This window comes from Sapajus apella, unplaced genomic scaffold (genome assembly GCF_009761245.1).
Source record: "Sapajus apella isolate SASKATOON/1434 unplaced genomic scaffold, GSC_monkey_1.0 scaffold3, whole genome shotgun sequence".
Lineage (NCBI taxonomy): Eukaryota > Metazoa > Chordata > Mammalia > Primates > Cebidae > Sapajus > Sapajus apella.
The window spans coordinates 25361508-25385179 of record NW_022436943.1 but is presented as its reverse complement, the minus strand read 5'-3'; the positions used below and the strand labels follow the sequence as shown (position 1 = coordinate 25385179).

Below are 23672 nucleotides of genomic sequence, written 5' to 3'. Positions count from 1 at the left end.
AAATTGAATAACACAAGCTGGGAGTTTTATAATTTATAGAAATGTGTTTAAGTACACAAAAATTTCATAAGAGTCATTGAATTTTAGGGTTGAAGGGACATCTAGTGTAGCCTTTTTATTTTAACAGATCAAGAGACTACACCTCAGAGGTTCAGCTGTTTACATGAGGTCAGACAGTAAGCATTAGTTATCTTAATGTAGCATCACCTTATTGTAGATTGAAACATGACATTTACTCTGCTATCAAAATACTTGGTTTGTGGGGGTGGGACATGAGGAGTCATAATAACAATTTCATTAAAAACAGTGGTTTTTGTTTTAGACTATGTTTTAGAGTCCTGTACTTTATGAGAATCACTTTTGAGGGCTCTTGTGCCTCAATTACTTGCTACTTCAACCTTTTAACTTCTGGTGTTGTGTATGCTTTGTATGAAAGCAGGCATATCTGTGTCCCAATCTCTCTGTTTGTTGTAGTGAATGAGAACCATGGCAGTACAATCTAAAACAGAGGAATGGGTTATAGAGGTTTGATCTTTCTCCCACTCACATATTTGGTGAGATCACATCAAAGTTAGCCCAACTGTGTTCACAAATTTCAATTCATAAATGTCTCATTGGAGGTTGATTATTTTGCTTTAATATTCTGGGGGTATTTGCGAATGACACTTAATGTCTAATTATCTTTGCGCAAATTAAATGTAATATTATGACCAGTTGGTGAAATACTCTCAAGACAAGATGAAAACTTTCTCTCTACCGCTCAATATTTGTTTACAAATGTATCATTGTTTTTGTACCATTTCTCTCCTAAATAAAAAAGTAATACCAGCCATATAAGGAAATTTGAAAAAAAAAAGTGTAAAAAGGGTATGAGAAAGGGTATCTTTCAGAAATAAAGACAATTAAAAAGGGACTCTTTAAAATTTATTAACTTTTCATTTTGAAATAATTTCAGATTTAGAAGTTGGAAAATAGTATGAAGAGTTTTTCATATATTTTGTCCAAATGTTAATGTTATAACCACAGTATAATTATTAAAATCAAGAAGTTGATAAAAATAAATGATAAACTATTATATAACCTATAAATCTTAATTAAATTTAACAGATTGTTTTACTGTAATATCCTATTTCTGCTCCAGAATCCATCCAGAATCACAGTTTTCGTTTTGCTTACATGCCTTCTTACTCTCCTTTAACCTGGATCAGGATTTTTAGTCTTTGCCTTTAATGATTTTGGCACTTACCTTTTTTCCCTTTTTTTCATGTTTTAAAAGAGGGACATTGTTTTATTATTATCTGCAGGTGGGGCCTGCATGAGGTGTTTGGTGTGCTGGGCTCAGGGCATAATGTGTGGGCTGTGGAGATGATGACAGAAAGGCTGGAAGGAAATGGGGTGGATTTGAAGGCCAGGCCTAAGGGGTCCTCAGGTCCACTTCTGGGAAGGGACAGCCTTGAGGAAGGAGTCGTGGCAAGCCGTAGCTAGGCCACCAATCACATTAAGAAATTCTGAGAAATCTAGCTGCCCGTCACTGTTGGTGTCCAGTTTCTTCATCATGCGGTCAAGGACATCGGGGTCCTCCTGGTTCTTTGTGAAGGCAGCCAGTTCTGTATTCATGAAGCTTAGGAACTCCGTCTTGGAGAGAGTGTAGTTATAACCATCCTTTCCAGCATACTTCTGGAAAACGGCAATCAGGGACTCGATGCACCGCTCAGTCTCTGTAGGGCTGTAGATTTTTGCCATGTTGGAGCTAAGCAAGGCGTGCAGGAGGCTGTGGCTGGGAGCAGCGTGTGGGTCTCGATTTTGGCACTTTTTCAAGAGTACTGGCTGGTTATTTTGTAGAATGTCTCTTAGCTTCGATTTGTCTGGGTGGGTGGGTGTGTGTTTAAGATGGAGTGTAGTGGCATGATCCTGGCTCACTTTGCAACCTCTGACTCCCAGGTTGCGATTCTCCTTCCTCAGCGTCCTGAGTAGCTGGGATTACAGGTGCCTGCCACCATGCCTGGCTAATTTTTGTATTTTTAGTAGAGACGGGGTTTCACCATGTTGGCCAGGCTGATCTCAAACTCCTGACCTCAAATGGTCTGCCTGCCTTGGCCTCCCAAGGCGTGAGCCACTGCGCCTGGCCTGTCTGGTGATTCTTCATGATTAGATTGTGAGTTTTTGGTGAGAATTCCTGGAAGTGATATGGTGTCACCCTCAGTGTATTTTTTTTTTTTTTTTTTTTTTTGAGATGGAGTTTCACTCTTTTTACCCAGGCTGGAGTGCAATGGCATGATCTCGGCTCACCGCAACCTCCACCTCCTGGGTTCAGGCAATTCTCCTGCCTCAGCCTCCTGAGTAGCTGGGACTACAGGCACGCGCCACCATGCCCAGCTAATGTTTTGTATTTTTAGTGGAGACGGGGTTTCACCATGTTGACCAGGATGGTCTCGATCTCTTGACCTCGTGATCCACCCGCCTCGGCCTCCCAAAGTGCTGGGATTACAGGCGTGAGCCACCGCGCCCGGCCACCCTCAGTGTATTGTATTAGGAGGCTCATGGTGTTGTCCTGTTACTTAACCAAGTATATTTAGATGGTGCATTATGTTGAATTTAAACAGCTGTTAGGACTTCTGAACACACCCCATGGTGCAAAGTACCCATCGATTTTTTTTTTTTTTTTAAGATATATGCCCTATAATTATGATTACTTTGTCAGAGGTTACAAATGAAATTACTTTGCCAAAGTGCTTTTTAAATAAGCTATGTCCATTCATACTGAATAGGTTGCTTCTTCAAAGGGGAAAAATGATCCCAGCTCTGTAATTTGTAATTTTCCTTTCAAATTTATTTTCATTTGTTTACCTTCTTGTTCTAGTTGGCAAGTTTGAGTGTACAGTGGCAGGGTGGCCATTCTTCAAGGCTGAGGTAAACGTGCAAATACTTAATGATTGAGTTCTTGCTCATAATTTTGGGGTTTGGTCTAAGGACCTTTAGTCTATAAATCCTCTGATTCCCTTTTAAGAAAAAAACCAATCTTGAATTTAAAGAAATATAAAGGGATAGTTAGTGGTGGGGTGGGAAATTGATTACATTAGAGGAGATTTCCTGGCATTGGAAGGGAGGTTTTTAATGCTATAGTGAAACACAAGAAGATTGGGGTGAAAAGGAAACTGGTCATAATTTTGTATTCGAAATGCCTGTCAAGTCTCTGAGTTTGCAGAATTAGTACCATAATCTAGGATTCTTGACTTCTAAACAAAGTTTACTCTGCCTTACAACCTCACACTCTTCCAGCTCTCTCCACAGGGTATTTCTTAGGTTCCTCTGTGTTCATTACATAGAAACCTGGAGCTTATCCATATTTGGAGGTACTTAGCCTGCCCCTTTGCTACTGTTTCTAAATATATATGTTTAGTTCAGCACTCGCTTGTTATACTAAATGAGCAATTTCTTAGGTTTTTAGAGAAGTAGAACATTGTTTTGTCTCTTACAACAGAATATTCATTATGGAACATAGTGTCAACCTCAATTTCTGTCAGGTTTTTTGGTAAGGTGATACACTTTTGATAATGAAGACTTTCTGAAAAATAGTTTTGCTTGTTTGCTTGTTTTTTTGAGATGGAGTCTCACACTGTCACAGGCTGTAGTGCAGTGGTACGATATCGACTCACTGCAATTTCTGCCTCCTGGGTTAAAGCAATTCACCTGCCTCAGCATCCCAAGTAGCCGGGACCACAGGTGTGCACCACCACACCCAGCTAATTTTTTTTTTTTTTGTATTTTTAGTAGAGACAGGGTTTCACCATGTTGGCTAGGATGGTCTCAATCTCCTGACCTCGTGATCCGCCCACCTCGGCCTCCCAAAGTGCTGGGATTACAGGCGTGAGTCACTGTGCCCGGCCCTGAAAAATAGTTTTTAGGATTTGAGCTAGTAAAATGTCCTCCAAGACCATTTTAAAATTTGTTTTATTTAAATGAAGCTATTAAAGTTACACATTATTCAGTGGGGAATTTAATATTTTTGAGTGCTTAAAATGTGTAGAACATGCCTTTAATAGAGCCTGTATAAGTAGGTTAAGAATATATATGTGTGAAAAGTTAAAGGTGCAAAACCATAATTGTTTATTTTACTTATCTATTTTGAGATGGAGGCTCACTCGCTGGAGTGCAGTGGTGCAATCTTGGCTCACTGCAACCTCTGCCTCCTGGGTTCATTCAAGTAGTTTTTTTGCCTCAGCTTCCTGAATAGCTGGACTTAGCTGTGTACTGCCATGCCCGACTGATTTTTGTATTTTTTTTTCCTAGTAGAGATGGGGTGTCACCACGTTGGCCAGGCTAGTAATCTTTATTTTTAATTGTACTTGCTCTGAATAAGAATGTAGGTGTTACAGAGCATAGCATGTAGAGGGAAAAAATAAAGCTGCTGGGACCTCATCCTGCCTTCTCAGAGGCAATCTCTGTTAAGTCTTTTGTGTATCCCGGGAATTTATATGCAAAGCAAACAATTATATCCTCAAAGAATAAGGATCATATACTCAATTTTATAAATTGGACTCACATACATACTTTGACAATCTTACGCTTCATGTTGGCAGGTGCCACCTCACTCTTTTTTTTTTTTTTTTTTTTTTTGAGGTGGAGTCTTGCGCTGTCACCCAGGCTGGAGTGCAAATGGTGCGATTTCAGGCCACTGCAACCTCCACCTCCTGGGTTCAAGTGATTCTCCTGCCTCAGCCTCCCAAGTAGTGGGGATTATAGGTGCCTGTTAGTACACCCAGCTAATTTTTGTATTTTTAGTAGAGACAGGGTTTCACCATGTTGCTCAGGCTGATCTTGAACTCCTGACTTCAAGTAATCCACCCACCTTGGCCTCCCAAAGTGTTGGGATCACAGGCATGAACCACTGCAACCTGCCAGTACCTCCTCATTCTTAATGTCTGTATAGTATTCTATTATTTGGGCATGTAACAACTTAGACTATTTGTTTTCTTTTTCTTTTTCTTTTTTTTTAGAGGTAGGGTCTCCCTCTGTCACCCAGGTTGGAGTGCAGTGGTGCACTCACTGCAGCCTTAACGTTCTGGGCTCAAGTGATCCTCCCACCTCAGCCTTTGGAGTGGCTAGGACTATAAGCGTAAAAATCTACCCTACTACCACACTAGGCTAAATTTTTAAATCGTTTTTAGTAGAGACATGAGATCTTGCTGTATTGCTTAGGCTGGTCACCAATTCCTGGCCTCCAGCAGCCCTCCCATCTCAGCTTTCCAAAGTGATTGTGATTAAAGGTATAAGCTACCACACCTGGCCATTAGTCCCTTGTTAACAGAAATTAGGATATTTACCTTTTTTCCCTCTTTAAATTAAAAAGCTCTATGCTACACACTAGCTGTACAGACAGTGTAGATGAAGCTGAATTGCTTTAAAGAATTCGCTTTAGGGAGAACATAGCATTAGAGCTAGAAATAGAAAGGTATTTAGCACAGATTTTTTTAATTTTTCCAGCTTTATTGAGGCATGGTTGGCAAAAAACAAATGTATGTAAGGTGTACAACATAGCAGAGGTTACTTTAAGTTAACAGTTCTTAAAGTGATATGCCGACCATTGGGAATCCATTGGGGAGGTGTCTGTTAGGTTACAAGTATTTTCTTTTTTTCTTTTGAGATGAAGTCTTGCTTGTCACCCAGGCTGGAGTGCAGTAGCGTGATCTTGGCTCACTGCAACCTCTGTGCCTCCCAGGTTCGAGAGATTCTCCTGCCTCAGCCTCCCTAGTAGCAGGAATTACAGGTGCACACCACCACACCCAGCTAATTTTTGTATTTTTAGTAGAGATGGGATTTAACCATCTTGGCCAGGCTGGTCTTAAGCTCCTGACCTCGTGTTCCACCCACCTTGGCCTCCCAAAGTTCTGGGATTACAGGCTTGAGCCACCGCGTCCAGCCGGGTCACAACTATTTTCCTGACAAATACTGTTATTATTGATTCTTACTACTGTGTTGACATTTAGCACTGGTGCAAAAGCAAGAAGAGCTCAAACTACTACCACTAATCAAGGCAGTGGTACTATATTGTACTAGTGGTTATTGTATTTCTTCACCATTACGTATGTACTCACTGTTTCTTTAAAAAAAAAAAAAAAAGACTGGTTTTTCTTAATGTCCTTGAATCTGAAACATTATTTTATTAATAGCCCTTAAATAGACATCCTTCTGTGAGGCAAAATGGGAAATACAATGGTTATCTCTAAGAAAAGCACTTGCAGTTATTTGCATTGTGAAATAAGCTAGTTGCTTTTCTTTTTTTCATGAACACTTTTGTCTTCAAAGAACTGCAGGCTGATAAGCTGTGACTACTCAGACTTAGGTATTCAACATACATCTTAAATGAATCGAGCCTGTCATTTTAAGGGAAAATGGTATTTTTGACAAAGAAAATTGAAGCTTTGGAGCAAAATTGAGAACTTTGGAAAATAATTATTCACCACCATGATACTAGTTTTCCACTTTTTTATGACTATAAAGAGGTCTTGAGACAAACTTTTAGGCCATAAATTATTGCTACCATTTAGGGTTTTTTCCCCCCCTAGAAAATGTGCCTATTTTTAGAGACATAATTTAAGGTAATATTATTTAAATATAAGGAAATTAGGTCATATAAGAGGGAGTTCAGAACTAAGGTGGTTTCTGGGTGGGTTAAGATCAATTACTGCAGTGCAAGCAGTACTTAAAGTCTAATGTCTTTCACATAAGGCTTTTACCTTCCAAAAGGATGGCAGCACTTCTTGGTTGCTTACTATGTCCCAGACTCTGCTAAATGCTTACTATATATTAATTCACTTAATCCTTACAACAACCTTGTGTATTATGTCTACTCCTAATGTTCAGCTTTTACAGATGAGAATCCTGAGGCCCAGGAAGATTTCAGAGCTTTGTCAGGGTGACAAAGTTTGAATTTAGACATTAAGCAGTCTGTCTCCATAGTTTGTGCTCATAACAAGTCTCTTGTTTAAAAAGAGAAAATAAGTACTAAAGAAAATGTTTTTTAATCTTTTGTTCTTTGATGTGTCTTAATCCTACATTTTTAAATGAAAGCTTTTTTGCATCTTATTTCACCATTTTTCCTAGGTATACAAATTTTAGATTACCAAAGCCAAAATGATGTACTTAAGAGCACAGGAGCACTAAAGCAGTTTTTTGAATGTCAGACTCTCCATACTTTATACATGTAACTGAGCAACCAGTGAGTAGAGTGCCTGCTCTGAGTTGGGAGCTGTGATTGGTGCCTTCCTATTTATATGCTCATTTAGACTTCATAACAGCCTTTTGATATAGATTTTCATATAGATGAGAAAATAAAAATTAGCTATTGTGTAAATTCTCAAAATTAATGGGTTAAGGTGGAATTCCAAGTCTGCCTGGTTTTAGAGTTTATACGATTTGCGTTACACCAAGCTCTTATTCTAAGAAGTGTTGAATGCCCAATTAAAGTCTTGCCACCAGCTCAGGCAGCAGTTTTGGTGGTTCAGGATAATCATACTGAAAGACCAATGAGAAAGGCATATCTCTAGAATAGAGATGGATTCTCAGTTCATTAACTTTTCATAAAAAATATTTGACCACAGTCAGGAGTGAGTGTTTTTAAAAATTTGTATTAGTTGGAACAGGTTGAGTCTATCCCAAGAAGGGATCAGAACTAGACGACCTATCAATTTATGTGGTTTCTTAATTTTTATAGACTTCCTAATTTTAAAGACAAAACATCAGTGTGAATGTAGACTTTCTTTAGATAAAGGCATCTGTTAGAAATTTGTTAATACATTTTGCCTGGGTAAGCTGATTGGCTTGGGAGGAAGAATGCTGTTTGAACCCCATCTCTTGGAAGTGTTTTTACAATCTAAGAGGTTAATTAATTATATCACTGTGCAGTAGAAAGAAAAATCTCTTTTATCTCTAAAATCTCAAATTTCATGTAATTTACTTGTTGATTAGGTGTTAGGGATTAGTGTCCTCTCTTCAGAGCCCGTATTTAACTGGATTAGGAGCCATTTACCAAGGAGTATGAGATACCGGCTTCTTGTGGCATCTTGCTGCTGAGTAAATAACTTCTTATCCCACTTAATATTAGAGTGACTGCTGTATAACTGCATTAATTCAGCAAATTAATTGGATTTTTTAAAAATGTTGGCCATGATATCTTTAAAAGACAGTGGCTGTTATGAAAAAAACATATTTAAAAGTTAATGGTTTGGGAGGCTGAGGCAGGTGGATCACCTGAGGTCAGGAGTTGAAGACCAGCCTGGACAACATGGTGAAACTCCATCTTTACTATTTGGTATTTTTGGTAAAAATACCAAAAATGAGCTGGGTGTAGTGGTGGGCACTTGTAATCCCAGCTACTTAGGAAGCTGAGACAGGAGAATTGCTTGAACCTGGGAGGCGGAGGTTGCAGTGAACCAAGATTGCACTCCAGCCTGGGCAGTAAGAGCGAAACTGTCTTAAGAAAGAAAAGAAAAAGGTTAATGGGAGCCAGGCAAGCTATGATTGGGCCGCTGCATTCCAGCCGGTGTGACACAACGAGATCTCATTTCTAAATAAAAATTTTTTAAAAGTTAATGGGAGGGAGAAAAGTAAAACCATACACATTTCGAAGTAAACAGAGGAAATACTGTGGATTTTGAAATGAGATTATATTTCAGAAAGATTCAACAGATTAACATTTAGCCTTGGTTTCCTGCTTGAGTGTACGATGTTACTGAGTTTTGTTTGACCTGAAAATCCTTTGGATTTGGTTTAAAAACTTAATGTACTATGCTTGTTGAAAAATTTTACAAGTTGAATACCTTCAGTCAGCCTAGTCCTTGTTTTGCAGCTGATATTGTGATACTTAGTATACTACCTTGTATTATGCTGTGCCCACTACCCCCCTTTTTACTTCAGACTCTTAAAATATTTCATCATTGCTTTCATTGTACTATTGTAGGTGTATGACATTTAGGAGGTTGATTTCTGTGTTGAGCAGGATATTATCTGAAGTTATCTCATATTTTGAAAGTAGCTATCAGCCCTTTCCTCCCTCCCATTCTCTGCCTGGCTCACCTCCATGTTTTTCCCTGCTTTGCTGTTACTGCTGCTTTCTGGTATTTGCTCCTTCCTTTTTCCTTTGTTCTTTTGTTCATTTTTTCTATTCTTGCTACATTTGTTTTTGTTTTTGTTTTTTTTTTTTTGAGACAGAGTCTCATTCTGTCACCTAGGTGGGAGTGCAGTGGTGCGATTTTGGCCCACTGCAATCTCTGCCTCCTGGGTTCAAGCACTTCTCTGCCTCAGCCTCCCAGTAGCTGGTATTATAGGTGCCCACCACCACACTTGGCTAATTTTTGTATTTCTAGTAGAGATGGAGTTTTGCCATGTTGGCCAAGCTGGTCCTGAACTCCTGACCATGTGATCCACCCTCCTCCAACCTCCCATAGTGTTGGGATTACAGGCATGAGCCACCACGCCTGGTGTATCTTCTAACTTCCAAATCTGGAAAAATTGCATTTATTATTTTTTGGTCAGTTTTAGAAGTCAGCATACTTAATTGCTTCTTTTATGTTACCTTTAACTTAATTCTGTGAACTCTGTATCTTCCCTTAGAATTGAAAAAGACCATGTGTACAAAAATCCAGTTAGACAGTAGAATTAAATTTAGTATTCGATAGAACAGTAGGGAAATTATAGCTAACATTTATTTCTTAATTTTATCAAAGTAGCTAGAAAAATTTTAATGCTCCCAACAGAAAAGATCAATGTTTGAGGCTGGGTACGGTGGCTTACGCCTGTAATCCCAGCACTTTGGGAGGCTGAGGCGGGTGGATCACCTGAGGTCAGGAGTTCGAGACCAGCCTGGCCAACATGGTGAAACCCCATCGCTACTAAATATACAAAAGTTAGCCAGGTGTGGTGACACACGCCTGTAATCCCAGTTATTCGGGAGGCAGAGGTTGCAGTGAGCTGACATTGCGCCACTGTATCCCAGCCTGGGTGACAGAGTAAGACTCCGTCTCAAAAAAAAAAAAAAAATCAATGTTTAAGGTGATGGATATTCCAGTTACTCTGATTTGATCATTATATATTGTGTTCATGTATCAAAACCGCATGTACCCCCACAATATGTATAACTGTTATGTCAATTAAAATTTTTTTTTAAAGAAACATGACATCTGATTTATGGATCCTCTCTAAAAAATAACTGAGTTATCTCTTTAGTTTCTTGTTATGCCTTTATGAAAGGAGGGAACTCACTGAGTAGGTTACCTATTCCAGATTGGACCACTCATAAGTTTTCTCATATTGGACAGAAATCTGATCTCTTGCTAAATTTAATTGGTCTTCTCTCTTGAAGCCATTCATGTCCTCCTCTTTCCATTATGCTGACAGTTTCTAGTGTACTCGCCATAACTTTGATTCCTGATTGTGGAATCACATCCTTTTTAGTAGTCCTGTCGCCCCATTGAGGCTGGGAAAATGTTCTTTTATAGTTAGCTTTTTTGAGCTATAGTGTTAGCCCTTTTAAATTTAACCTTTAATCCAGTCTGTCTTGGTTTTTGGTTTCTAAATCTTAATTAGCTTAAGTCATTGGTTGATTTAATACAAGTACACCATTTATGCCTTTCTCAACTCCCACGGTCAGCATGTCACCAGAAACAGGAGTACAAGTTAGATTGCCTAGTTGAAGTTGCATGCTCACAAACTTGGCAGTGATTTTCAACACGTTTCATCACACTGTTGGGCCCCCATACAAAATGGGGATAATTGTAATTTATACCTCATAGATAGGGTTAGGAAAAGGTCAAATTATACAATCTGTAGAAAACAATCTCAGTCAAAAATGTCATCTGTGTTTACTTTTGAAATAATGTTATTATGATTATTAAAATTGTAGCATCCTTGTTTTGGTTATCAATTTCCGTGTAACAAACCATTCAACATTTAATGACTTAAAGCAATGATTTATTCTTGTGGTTCTGCGGCCTGGTTGGACCCCGAATAGAGCATTTTTCACATGGTGTTGGCTGGGGTCACTCTCTCAGCATTCAGCTGGAAGTTCGTCCGGGGCTGAAATACACAAGATGGCTTCACTTATATGTCTAATGGGTTGAGGCTGGCTTGGTCTTTCTCTTCAGCAGGGTAGTTTTAACTTCTTGCACACTGGCTCATAGCTCCAAGAGAACAAAAGGAGAAGCCTCTAGAGCTTTTAAACGGTTGGGCCCAGAACTGGAATAGCGATCTCTTCTGCATTCTGCTGGTCAAAGCAAGTCAACAAAACTAGCCTGGACTCAAGGAGAAAGGAACTAAATCCACTCTTAACAGGAGGAAGAATGACACACATTACATTAACAAAGGATGGCAGGGAATTGGTGGAGGCTGTCTTTGAAGAAAGTCTACCACATTTCTGTTCTTTCACAGTTAGCTTTTTTGAGAACTATAGTGTTAGCCCCTTTAAATTTCATCTTTAATCCAGTCTTTTTGGTTTTGGGTTTTTAAATCTTAATTAGTTTATGTTATCGGAGGGTTTAATAGAAGTATGCCATTTATTCCTTTCTCACCTCTTATAGTCAGCATCTCACCAGAAACATTTGCCACTTATTTGGTTTTTTTTGGTCTATCATTAGGCCAATAAGCAGCCTGACTGCTTTTACCCAGCCTTCCTCTTACTTGTGAGTTCTAACAAATAGCTTTAAAGTTGTTGTTTTATGGTTAATTCAGTGTTTATCTTTGGGGAAAGAAGTGCTTAACTGCCATTTTAATTCCCAGGGAATTACTTAGTTCAGCATATTATCCCATTGTAAAATAAAACATGTAGAGATTCCAAAGTTACTACCTACAAAAGATAGATTACTAATTTTAGTAGCATTTATCAACACCTTTCCTAAAAAACTTAAGTTTTTAGTATAACTTTAAAATTTTACGTCTTGTCATTGGTTCATTCTTAAGTAACTACATGTGTTTATGGCCTTCATTTCTACATATGTAGAGTGGGTTAAAGTTATTGAAAATGAAGGATGTGATTATCAGGCAGTGTTACTCTTCTTTTTTTGAGACAGTCTCACTGGCACCCATCCTAGAGTACAGTGGTACGATTTAGCTATGGCTGACAGCAGCCTCAAACTCCTGGACTTAAATGATCCTCCCATCTCAGCCTCCCAAGTAGCTGGGACTGTAGGTGCATGCCACCACACTTTGCTAACTTTTAATTTTTTTTGAGAGGCGGGATCTCATGTTCACTGGGTTGGTCTCAAACTCCTGGTCTCAAGAAGTGATCTTCCTGCCTCTGCCTCCCAAAGTGTTGGGATTATAGGAGTGAGCCATCGTGCCCTGCAATACTTGTTTTAAAGTGTACTGTAATGGAAGGAATGATAGTCTTGTCTGTACAGCTAGATTATGAAGTACCAACATATTGTGCTTACTCCTAAGTGCTTACCTGTATTTTTTCTCAACAATCTTAGAGGTCTCTGCCTTACAGGTGAGATAACTGAATCATTGAGATTAACTAGGTCACACAGTGTATAGTGCTGTAATTCAAACCCAGACTCATCCCAAAGCCACTATGCTTGTATCATCTCCCATAGTTGAATGAATAATACATTTTGTATAACAATGTGAAACTTTAAAAAAAAACCCTGGTTATTTGTTTCTTAAGACCCTTGTTTTTACGTGGAAAAACTCAGTTAACTATTTTAAGTGCAACTATCTTCCACTGTTTGAGGCAGATCTCCACAGAGCAACCATAGAGGGTAAAAAGCATTGTGCTCAAGGGACAACAAAACACTTTTGCAGCTAAGAGAACTCTGAATGTGAAAGTATGGATGTGGTGTATAATACAGAGTTTGCTCTCCTAACCAAAATGCTCTTCTGATTTCAGGCCAGTAGTTTTATTTATTTATTTATTTATTTATTTATTTTGAGACAAGAGTTTTGCTGTGTCATCCAGGCTGGAGTGCAGTCAGTGGTGCAGCCTCGGCTCACCGCAACCTCTGCCTTTTGGGCTCAAGTGATTCTCCTGCCTCAGCCTCCCAAGTAGCTAGAATTATAGGCATGAGTCACTTTGCCCAGCCTTAGGTCAGTATTTTTGAATACCAGTTAATAGTGACAAGAAACATCATTTCAGGTTGACTTTTCTCACCTTTAACCTCTTACAGCGCAGTGCAGTTTGGCCCTACTGCCACTTCATCTGGATTGTCTGTAGCTTGAGTTGTTTAAAAAAAAAAAATTAGGGGGAAGAAGTTGGGTTAAAACTCTTCACTTACCCACCATTGGAACATAATGGGTAAAGTTACTATTTAAAAGTATTTTTCAAATTATATTTTGCATATAAGTAGGTGTAATATAAACTGATAGCTTTTTTCTTGTAAGAATGGATTTATTTGGAATTTAGCCCAGCTGAAAATTGACTTCACCTTGAGTCCCAGATTGTACTTGAACTTTAAAGAAGGTGGGGTAGTGAGAATGGGTCATTGGCAGTTTTTTGGTTTAACATTTACCTAATTCTGTTGGAATTATTTTTCTCTTCCTTGACTAAAAAAAAAATTACACATTTATTGAGACTTCTTCCCATCCCAACACAGTGATCTAATTTTTTTTTTGCTTTAAAATCATTTAAACAGCGTAATTTTTAAAATCCTGATGAAATGACTCAGATTGTAGTAAGAGTTTTAGACAGAATTTTATAGGATGTTTTAATTTTATCTGTTGTCTGGGATGATCTGTAGTCATGTATCTTACTAGCTGAAAATGACTTCAATGAGATTAAAGGTCTGCTCTTTAAGATCTGGAAGTCTTACTTCTACCACTGTCTTAATTTAGTTAGGAAAAATAAAACTTTTGAACAGTTTTTTTTTTTGTTGATCTGTTGAGGTTTGCTTGAATTGTGTTCTTGTAAATGAAGTTTATTTTGTTCCTCTTTGTCTGGTATAGACTCCTTTAGTGTTTGTTATATTATTGGTTTCTGCTTTAGTCATTTCTCCAGAGTCCCAAAAAGGTCATCACTTAGATTCTTTCTGTTTTCATGTCATGACCACATGAAACTTCAGATGGAAAGTTTGCCAGCTCATTAGAAAATGTTCCTAAATATGAATGGTCATGCTTCACATTCATGGAAGTCAGTATGTAGATAGATAGCATTGTCAGGGACTGATACTCAATTGTATTGTCCTCAAAAAATAAACTCAACATTAACTTCAAACTTAAAAGTATTGCTGCCTGAAGCATTGTGCTTTAAACCACAAATTCATGTGCCCACTGCATTCACAGTTGTATTATTGACAGTTTTATAACTTAGGCTGTAGTATGTCCTTTAAGAAATGCAAGTTCTTTCAGTTTTATAAATATTTTATTCTTACGGTATCTGTTTCTTTTCTTCCTAAGTCTCTCTTGGAAAAGTTCTTGATCCCCAATGCTTCACAAGCAGAGAGCAAAGTCTTCTATTTGAAAATGAAAGGAGATTACTACCGTTACTTGGCTGAGGTTGCCGCTGGTGATGACAAGAAAGGTATGCTGTTTTTAAACCTGTTGATTGAACTTGTATAAAAGTGAGGAAGAGTCTCTGGAGGGTAAATAATTTCTTGTTGTTTTTAATTGCTTAGAGTGTTGAATAAAGAGTAGCAGTGCTCTTTTTTTTGTGTTCTGAGAATATATGTCTACCACCTAATACTGGCATTCTAAAATATTTGCTTTCTGAAAAGCCAATTTTGTGTACAGGGGTGTTTTCTCAAGATTTTAAGAAATAGTGACCAACCTCAGCAACATCCCTCTCTACAAAAAAAGTTTTGAAAATTAGCTGGGTATGGTGGTGCAAGCCTTTGGTCCCAGCTAATCTGGAGGCTGAGGTGGGAGGATCGCTTGGGTCTGGGAGGTCAAGGCTGTCGTGAGCCCTGATTGTGCCACTGCACTCCAGCCTGAGTGACAGAGACCCTATCTCAAGAAAGAAGAAATAGAGGTCACACTGTAACTGTAACTGAGGAGCAGCGTAAACTAGTTAATTTTTAAAAATATAACAATGAGATTATAAAATTGTATCTTGACATTGACCAATGGCTAATGTGTACCAGGAGGAACCTCCTTTTAAAAGAAAAATTAAGGGCCTTGTTAAATTGACAAATATTAAGCTGTTACAGGTTAGTATTTCAGAGGATACATGAGATATTAAAGATTTGGTTTGAAGGGTGAAGATATAATACATACTTTGTCTCAATACGTTTTGGTGTGTCTTATCCAGGGATTGTGGATCAGTCACAACAAGCATACCAAGAAGCTTTTGAAATCAGCAAAAAGGAAATGCAACCAACACATCCTATCAGACTGGGTCTGGCCCTTAACTTCTCTGTGTTCTATTATGAGATTCTGAACTCCCCAGAGAAAGCCTGCTCTCTTGCAAAGACAGTATGTATTTTACCTGTTATGTAGAAATTTAGCAGTTTTCATTATTTGAGCACTGAAATATAATGTACTATTTTTAAATCATAGGCTTTTGATGAAGCCATTGCTGAACTTGATACATTAAGCGAAGAGTCATACAAAGACAGCACGCTAATAATGCAATTACTGAGAGACAACTTAACAGTAAGTACATAACAACATCATTAGTGATGAATGTCGTTGAAGAGGTTATGTTTTACTCTGAGGAATATATATATATTTTTAAAATTAAATGTTTTTAAAATTTTTTCTCAACGTAATTCATATGCTCACATAAATACGTCTTAGCTACTGTTAAAACCATATGAAGGAAAACTACAGAATCTGAAATATTAGACCAAGAACTGAAAAATACACACATTGATGAGTTTACCTGTCTTGTTAAAATTTGAATTTTAGTATCAAAGCTTGTTTTAATTTCTTTAAAAATTATTTTCTTGCCCATCAAGTTGCCTCCATACTTGTAAAGATAAACTTGAGTTGTAAAATTTTGGGTATCTCCAGAATCCAAGTGGAAGTCTGTTTTGCCTACTTTCTGATTTAAAATGATTTAATATGAAGGGTCATGATTGTCCTTGGGATACTGCAGATGTATATAAAAAGAAACATAGTATCACCATCACACCCAAAAACATCAACAAGAATTCCCTAATAATGTTTAAATATGTAAAGAATACCTGAATTCCAATTGTCTCTCTTTTTTTTAATTTGAATTGTAATTCAAATTGTGTCCACAATGCAATTGGTTTATATGTCTTGTTAGTTCCTTAGGTCTTCTCATTCTTCTCCTTCAGTTAAATATTAGATTTGAAATTTTGAGGCTTAGATTAAAAAATTATCAAGCGTTTGCTGTGTGTCAGCTAAAGAGGTAGGAACTGCAGATCATAATCTAGTATTACTGTTTCTTGTTAGACTTTTAAGACCATTTCTCTTGGGGACTGTGTAACCTCAATTTATACATTTCTCTTCCAACTTTATTCTAGTCCACTGCCATTTTCTATAAACGAGTTCTATATTCTAGTGCTGAAAAGCTTGAAGAGTTTTTTGAATAATACTGTATGCTTGTTTAAACCTAAAGTTATTTATTAGCACAATTTGGAGCTATCTATAAACTTTTCTGATACTTGAGTCAAGATAATAAGCTATAGTAAAGAATGAAAGAATCTTTATATCAAACATAAGAAGCACTTTAATTTTACTAATTTTAGTATTAAGGCTTTTTCTTTTTTAGTTTGAAGTGATGACATTTTTAAAGTGATGACCTGAGACCTTGTTACTGTGTTTTGTTTGCATCACTTTGTGAGAGGCTGTGATCTACTATGTGCTTCCAACTGAATTTTGCTGTCAGTATAGCATGAAGAGCATATCTTGCAATAAGAAAACCAGGGTTACCATTCTAACTGCCACTGCTTCTGTGTCTTCTCCGAGCCTTGTGTCAGCTGTCACCATTATAGGTTGATTGGATCATTTATCTGTCAAGAAAAGAAATTATCCCAAAACTTAATATTTCAGTCTGAATTTGGTTGACCAAGACCTTCAACACATTACTCTAGAAATAGAGAAATATTTTGTATCAAATTTTTGCATGTTTATACAGAAAATCCAAGAGTCCTTGAAAGTTAGAACAGGAAGGAGACATTAGAAACAGTTTGATCTCACCGCATGTTCTCACTCATAGGCGGGTGTTGAACAATGAGAACACATGGACACAGGGAGGGGAGCACTACACACTGGGGTCAGTTGGGGAGAAATAAGGGAGGGACGGTGGGGGGTGGGGAGCTGGGGAGAGATCGCAAGGGGAGAAATGCCAGATGTAGGTGATGGGGAGGAAGGCAGCAAATCACACTGCCACGTGTGTACCTATGCAACAATTTTGCATGTTCTTCACATGTACCCCAAAACCTAAAATGCAATAAAATAAATAAATGGGAAAAAAAAAGAAACAGTTTGATCTTGCATTTACAAAATCCCTTGTTTAACAGGAACACACAGCTTCCAAGAGGTCATTTGGTTAGCTGTATGACTTTGGAACTAGTCTCCAGGCCAGAGATACATTTGCTTAGCAGATAAATGAAGCTAATGGATAATTTGGGGAATAGAAAAATAAGAACTAGGTGAACTAATTAGTTTTTAGTGTGAGTCATATTAAATTTAAGGTTGTCTTGAATTCTTTTATAATTGCCTCTGAAAAATCACTAGAGTGGTTAAGACTTTTTTTTTGAGACAGAAGTTTGCTCTTGTTGCCCAGGCTGGAGTACAGTGGCACGATCTTGGCTCACCATGACCTCCACCTCCCAGTCTCAAGCGATGCTCCTGCTTCAGCTTCCCGAGTAGCTGAGATTAAAGGCATGTGCCAACATGCCTAGCTAATTTTGTGTTTTTTAGTAGACATGGGGTTTCTCCATGTTGGTTAGGCTGGTCTCGAACTCCTGACCTCAGGTAATCCACTTGCCTCAGCCTCCCAAAGTGCTGGGATTACAGGTGTGAGTCACGCATCTGGCCAGGACTTAAAAATTTTTAACACTGGAGCAGTTGGAATATTTAGAGTCCATAACCCTACCACCTATGGGACAACTCTCATTTTTACCTCTTAAAAGGTTTGGTTCTGGTTTTTGTCTATATATTAAGTTAGTGCAATAGTAATTGCAGGTTTTTCCATTTAAAGTAATGGCAAGAGCTGCAACTACTTTTGTACCAACCTAATAAATATACAAAGGTGTTTTTCTAAGCTGAGAAAAGCTAGATTGGTAGGTTAGATCGGATCTGAGGCTTGTCCTTGAATTTCACGGAGTATAGGATTCTGTTTGGAGTGAGAGTCAGTCTTAAGATCTACCAGGGGAGAGCAACCCTAGCTCCTTCAGCATGGGCCAAATTAGATGCTTCTGGTATAGCAGCACTCACCTTGGATGTCCATCTCTTCTATTGGAGCTCTTTAGATTCTGATACCTATTGATGCTTAGTTTTTTAAAAATATTTTATGATTTCTTCTACTTTCTCCTCACTTTCTAAGGATAACCAAAAGTTTCCTGTATCCGATCATTACTTGAAGGCAACTCTGTGGTGTACTTACCCTGCTTATACAGTGGTTACAAAGAAAGTAAATTTGTGTATTGAGATGTTTTTGTATCTTGAAGCTCAGTGATGCTGCCGTCTTTTTAAGAATGCTTTCCAACTAAAACGTTCTGATACCTTGGCACATCTATGAAAACTGTCCCCCACTCCACCCCACTGAAACATGCTGAAAAATCTTTCCTTCTTTTACCAGTTGTGGACATCGGATACCCAAGGAGATGAAGCTGAAGCAGGAGAAGGAGGGGAAAATTAACCGGCCTTCCAACTTTTGTCTGCCTCATTCTAAAATTTACACAGTAGACCATTTGTCATCCATGCTGTCCCACAAATAGTTTTTTTGTTTACGATTTATGACAGGTTTATGTTACTTCTATTTGAATTTCTATATTTCCCATGTGGTTTTTATGTTTAATATTAGGGGAGTAGAGCCAGTTAACATTTAGGGAATTAATCTATTCTCATCTTGAGGTGGCCAATATGGGGATGTGGAATTTTTATACAAGTTATAAATGTTTGGCATAGTACTTTTGGTACATTGTGGCTTCACAAGGGCCAGTGTTAAAACTGCTTCCATGTCTAAGCAAAGAAAACTGCCTACATATTGGTTTGTCCTGGTGGGGGATAAAAGGGATCATTGGTTCCAGTCACAGGTGTAGTAATTGTGGGTACTTTAAGGTTTGGAGCACTTAAAAGGCTGTGGTAGAAACAAATATCCCATGGATACCACATGTTAAACCATGTCTATCTGTGGAGTACTCAATCTCAAAGTTCACACCTTTGACTACAGCTGCAGAAGTGTTCCTTTAGACAAAGTTGTGACCCATTTTACTCTGGATAAGGGCAGAAACGGTTCACATTCCATTATTTGTAAAGTTACCTGCTGTTAGCTTTCATTATTTTTGCTACACTCATTTTATTTGTATTTAAATGTTTTAGGCAACCTAAGAACAAATGTAAAAGTAAAGATGCAGTAAAAATGAATTGCTTGGTATTCATTACTTTGTGTATATCAAGCACAGCAGTAAAACAAAAACCCATGTATTTAACTTTTTTTTAGGTTTTTTGCTTTTGTGATTTTTTTTTTTTTTTTGATACTTGCCTAACATGCATGTGCTGTAAAAATAGTTAACAGGGAAATAACTTGAGATGATGGCTAGCTTTGTTTAATGTCTTATGAAATTTTCATGAACAATCCAAGCATAATTGTTAAGAACATGTGTATTAAATTCATGTAAGTGGAATAAAAGTTTTATGAATGGACTTTTCAACTACTTTCTCTACAGATTTTCATGTAAATTAGTCTTTTGGTTCTGAAACTTCTCTAAAGGAAATTGTACATTTTTTGAAATTTATTCCTTATTCCCTCTTGGCAGCTAATGGGCTTTTACCAAGTTTAAACACAAAGTTTATCATAACAACAACAAAAATGCTACTACTATAACTACTGTTTCCAACTGTGTCCCATGGTCCCCTCTCTTCCTCCCCACCCTGAAAAAAAATGAGTTCCTATGTTTTTCTGGGAGAGGGGGAGATTGATCGGGAAAAAAAAAAAAAAAAGTAATATGTTCCATTTAAGATTTTGGTATATGGCATTTTCTAACTTAGGAAGCCACAATGTTCTTGGCCCATCATGACATCGGGTAGCATTAACTATAAGTTTTGTGCTTCCAAATCACTCTTTGGTTTTTAAGAATTTCTTGATACTCTTATAGCCTGCCTTCGACTTTGATCCTTTATTCTTTCTATTTGTCACAAGATTACCTTTTTTAGCCTTCTGTCTTGACACCAACCATTCCTACTTGGTGGCCGTGTACTTGGAAAAAGGCCGCATGATCTTTCTGGCTCCACTCAATGTCTAAGATACCCTGCTTCCTTTGCTTGCATCCCACAAACTATTTCCCTCATCCTATTTACTGCAGCAAATCTCTCCTTAGTTGATGAGATTGTGTTTATCTCCCTTTAAAACCCTACCTATCCTGAATGTCATTGTCTGCCTTTAAAATCCTTCCTTTTTCTCTTCCTCTATTCTCTAAATAATGATGGGGCTAAGTTATACCCAAAGCTCACTTTACAAAATATTTCCTCAGTACTTTGCAGAAAACACCAAACAAAAATGCCATTTTAAAAGAGGTGTATTTTTTCTTTTAGAATGTAAGCTCCTCAAGAGCAGGGACAATGTTTTCTGTATGTTCTATTGTGCCTAGTACACTGTAAATGCTCAATAAATATTGATGATGGGAGGCAGTGAGTCTTGATGATAAGGGTGAGAAACTGAAATCCCAAACACTGTTTTGTTGCTTGTTTTATTATGACCTCAGATTAAATTGGGAAATATTGGCCCTTTTGGATAATTGTCCCAAATATTACATTCAAATAAAAGTGCAATGGAGACCTTGGGGTCTTTATTTCCAGGAGAAAAGATACTTTCTACATCTAGGACAACAATCCTCTTCCCCTATTCCCTGACAGCTCTTCTACTTCACTTACTGATTTCTCCTGACCCCCAAGCCAAGGAGGTAAAGTAGTCTCTCATATATATATATTTAATCATATTTTATAGCTAAGGGAAGTTAGACTGAAGAGATGCGATCTCATTCAAGTAAATAAAACCTTTAACTCTGCACATTTGCATATTTAATGTACATCAGTCATCTAAAAGAGGTTGATTCTTGACTAATGAGAACACTACTATCTATTTAATATTTTCTACATAGTATTCCCAATAGATGAAGGCAAATTTCCAACCTGAGATTTTTTAGCCTTGGAATTTGAATAATAAATGTTTTTCCAGTTAATAGCTGTTACTTCATGCTCTAAAAGTCAGAATAGGGGGTGAGGGGAGTAAGAATATATGTCCAGTGACTTAATTTTAGGGGCTTAATTTGTTTTTCCTGCAAAATAGTCACCGGTCTTGTCATGGCTCGATGAATATTTTAAAATGAGTCAAGGCCAATTTGGAAGCTGCTATCTTAGATTATTTGTAGTCAGACTTTAAATGGAGAGTGAAACTTTGAAAACTATCTGGTGCTGTATGCTCAGTGATGGTCTTACACATTCCTCTAGGGAAAGATCAAGAAATTTGGCAAAATTGTATTCTGTCATTTACATTATAGGAAATAATATGAAATATGTGCAGTATTAAAGTGGTGGCTGAGACTGGGCACTTGGAAAACAGACTTGGATTCTTTTTAAAATGTGAAACTACATTAATTTTATGTGACATGTAGCACAATATCCTTGATTGATTCTAGCTTTTTTTTTTTTTTTTTTTTTTTTGAGACAGTCTTGCTGTCACCCAGGCTGGAGTGCAGTGGCTTTATCTCTGCTCACTGCAACCTCCGCCTCCCAGGTTCAAGCAAATCTCCTGCCTCAGCCTCCTGAGTAGCTGAGACTACAGGTGCATGCCACCATGCCCGGCTAAGTTTTGTATTTTTATTTTATTTTATTTTTTGAGATGGAGTCTTGCTCTGTCACCAGGCTGGAGTGCAGTGGTGCAATCTTGGCTCACTGCAACCTCTGCCTCCTGGGTTCAAGCAATTCTTCCGCCTCAGCCTCCCAAGTAGCTGGGACTACAGGCGCATGCCACCACACCAGACTAATTTTTGTATTTTTAGTAGAGACGGGGTTTCATGGCCGGGATGGTCTCCATCTCTTGACTTCGTGATTCGGCCTCCCAAAGTGCTGGGATTACAGGCATGAGCCACCACGCCCGGCCAATTTTTGTATTTTTAGTAGAGATGGGGTTTCACTATGTTGGCCAGGCTGGTCTTGAACTCCTGACCTCATGGTCCGCCCACCTCAGCCTCCCAAAGTGCTGGGATTACAGGCGTAAGTCACCATGTCTGGCCGTGGACCTTGTTTTAAATGCCTATTCTCAGCACTCAGTTTAAAGAATTGTGGTTTTTTTGTTTTTTTTTTTTTAGGTTGGAGCCCAGGAATATCCATTTTCTTAGCCAAAATTCCCATGGTTATTAATGATGCACAGTTTTCCATACAGATCGTGTCTGTAGGGGAAAAACACAGATGGGGAAAATGCAAGATTACATTTTAAGCCCCCCCAAAAGGGTTTTGTTTTTTTTTTTCCTAAGAGGGGTCTCACTGTTGACCAGGCTAATCTTGAACTCAGCCTCATGCAGTCCTGCCTCAGCCTCCCAAGTAGCTGGGATTACAGGGGTGAGTCACCACACTTGGCCTCCCCCCTCAAAAAAAAAACTTGTAAAACAAAAAGTTTGAATCTGCTTAGCAGATTAAGGCGCCCCCCCCCCCCCCCCCCCGCCAATAAGAAATTACAGAGGTTATTTATGAAAAGAAAATTTTCACATTGATTGCTGGTTTGGTTTGGGAACAGAACTTTTACTCTGTTGAGGGAAGGTTGCACACACATATATACAATTTTTTTAGTGAATGCCATTTGTATTTTTCTTAGGCCATATATTGAAGTCAACTTGAGGTGAATGAGCAAACTATAGAGTGAATAACTTGCTGACCATTAAGTGTAAGGAAACCTCTCTTAAAATGAACACAGAAAGCACTAACTAGAAAAGAAATATATAAACTGAATGAGAACTACAAATTTGACTAAAAATTGACACAAATTGAAAAGACGGCTAAGACAAACATGACTAACGAAAGATAGTACCATGAGCAGAGGGTAAGCAAGTGAAACCCTCTCTATTTACCTCCAGTCCCCATCATTCACATTACTGCCTGAGCTCCACCTGTCAGATCAGCAGTGACATTAGATTCTCATAGGAGCGTAAACCCTGTTGTGAACTGTGCATGCGAGGGATCTAGGTTGCACACTCCTTGTAAGAATCTAATGCCTGATCTGTCTCTCTCACTCCCATCACCCCCAGATGGGACTGTCTAGTTATAGGAAAACAAGCTCAGGGCTCCCACTTAAGTGGATAATTACTAAGTTGTATAATTATTTCATTACATATTTCAATGTAATAATAGAAAAGTGCACAATAAATGTAATGTGCTTGAATCATCCTGAAACAAAACCCCATCCCTGTCAGTGGAAAAATTGTCTTCCACCAAACTGGTCTCTGGTGTCAAAAATGTTGACCATTGCTTTAGAGGAAATGAGTTGTATTCAGTCCATACTGATTCCGTCCATATCAGTGAGGCTCTCCTATTACACTCAACATATGGCCAAATCTTAA

General features: G+C 38.0%; 1 protein-coding gene, 1 long non-coding RNA gene and 1 pseudogene across 6 annotated transcripts in view; 2 read left to right on the top strand and 1 right to left on the bottom strand.

Moving 5' to 3' along the window:
• YWHAZ (tyrosine 3-monooxygenase/tryptophan 5-monooxygenase activation protein zeta) overlaps window positions 1-20895 on the top strand; it is a 35197-nt gene extending 14302 nt beyond the window's left edge. For all 4 annotated transcript variants that reach the window (XM_032251216.1, XM_032251227.1, XM_032251241.1 and 1 more), the window contains 4 exons: window positions 14383-14506; window positions 15233-15396; window positions 15481-15576; window positions 18698-20895. In XM_032251216.1, coding sequence (XP_032107107.1) covers window positions 14383-14506; window positions 15233-15396; window positions 15481-15576; window positions 18698-18757 — 444 coding nt within the window. In that variant the 3' untranslated portion in view covers window positions 18758-20895. The remainder of the gene's footprint in view (window positions 1-14382; window positions 14507-15232; window positions 15397-15480; window positions 15577-18697) is intronic.
• On the bottom strand, window positions 1257-1879 carry LOC116532129 (annotated as a pseudogene). The gene has a single exon (XR_004260726.1). The product of XR_004260726.1 is annotated as a protein S100-A11 pseudogene (transcript).
• LOC116532135 lies at window positions 2130-2662 on the top strand. The gene is made up of 2 exons (XR_004260731.1): window positions 2130-2202; window positions 2568-2662. It is a non-coding gene; the product is annotated as an uncharacterized LOC116532135 (long non-coding RNA).
• Window positions 20896-23672: the final 2777 nt, after the last annotated feature.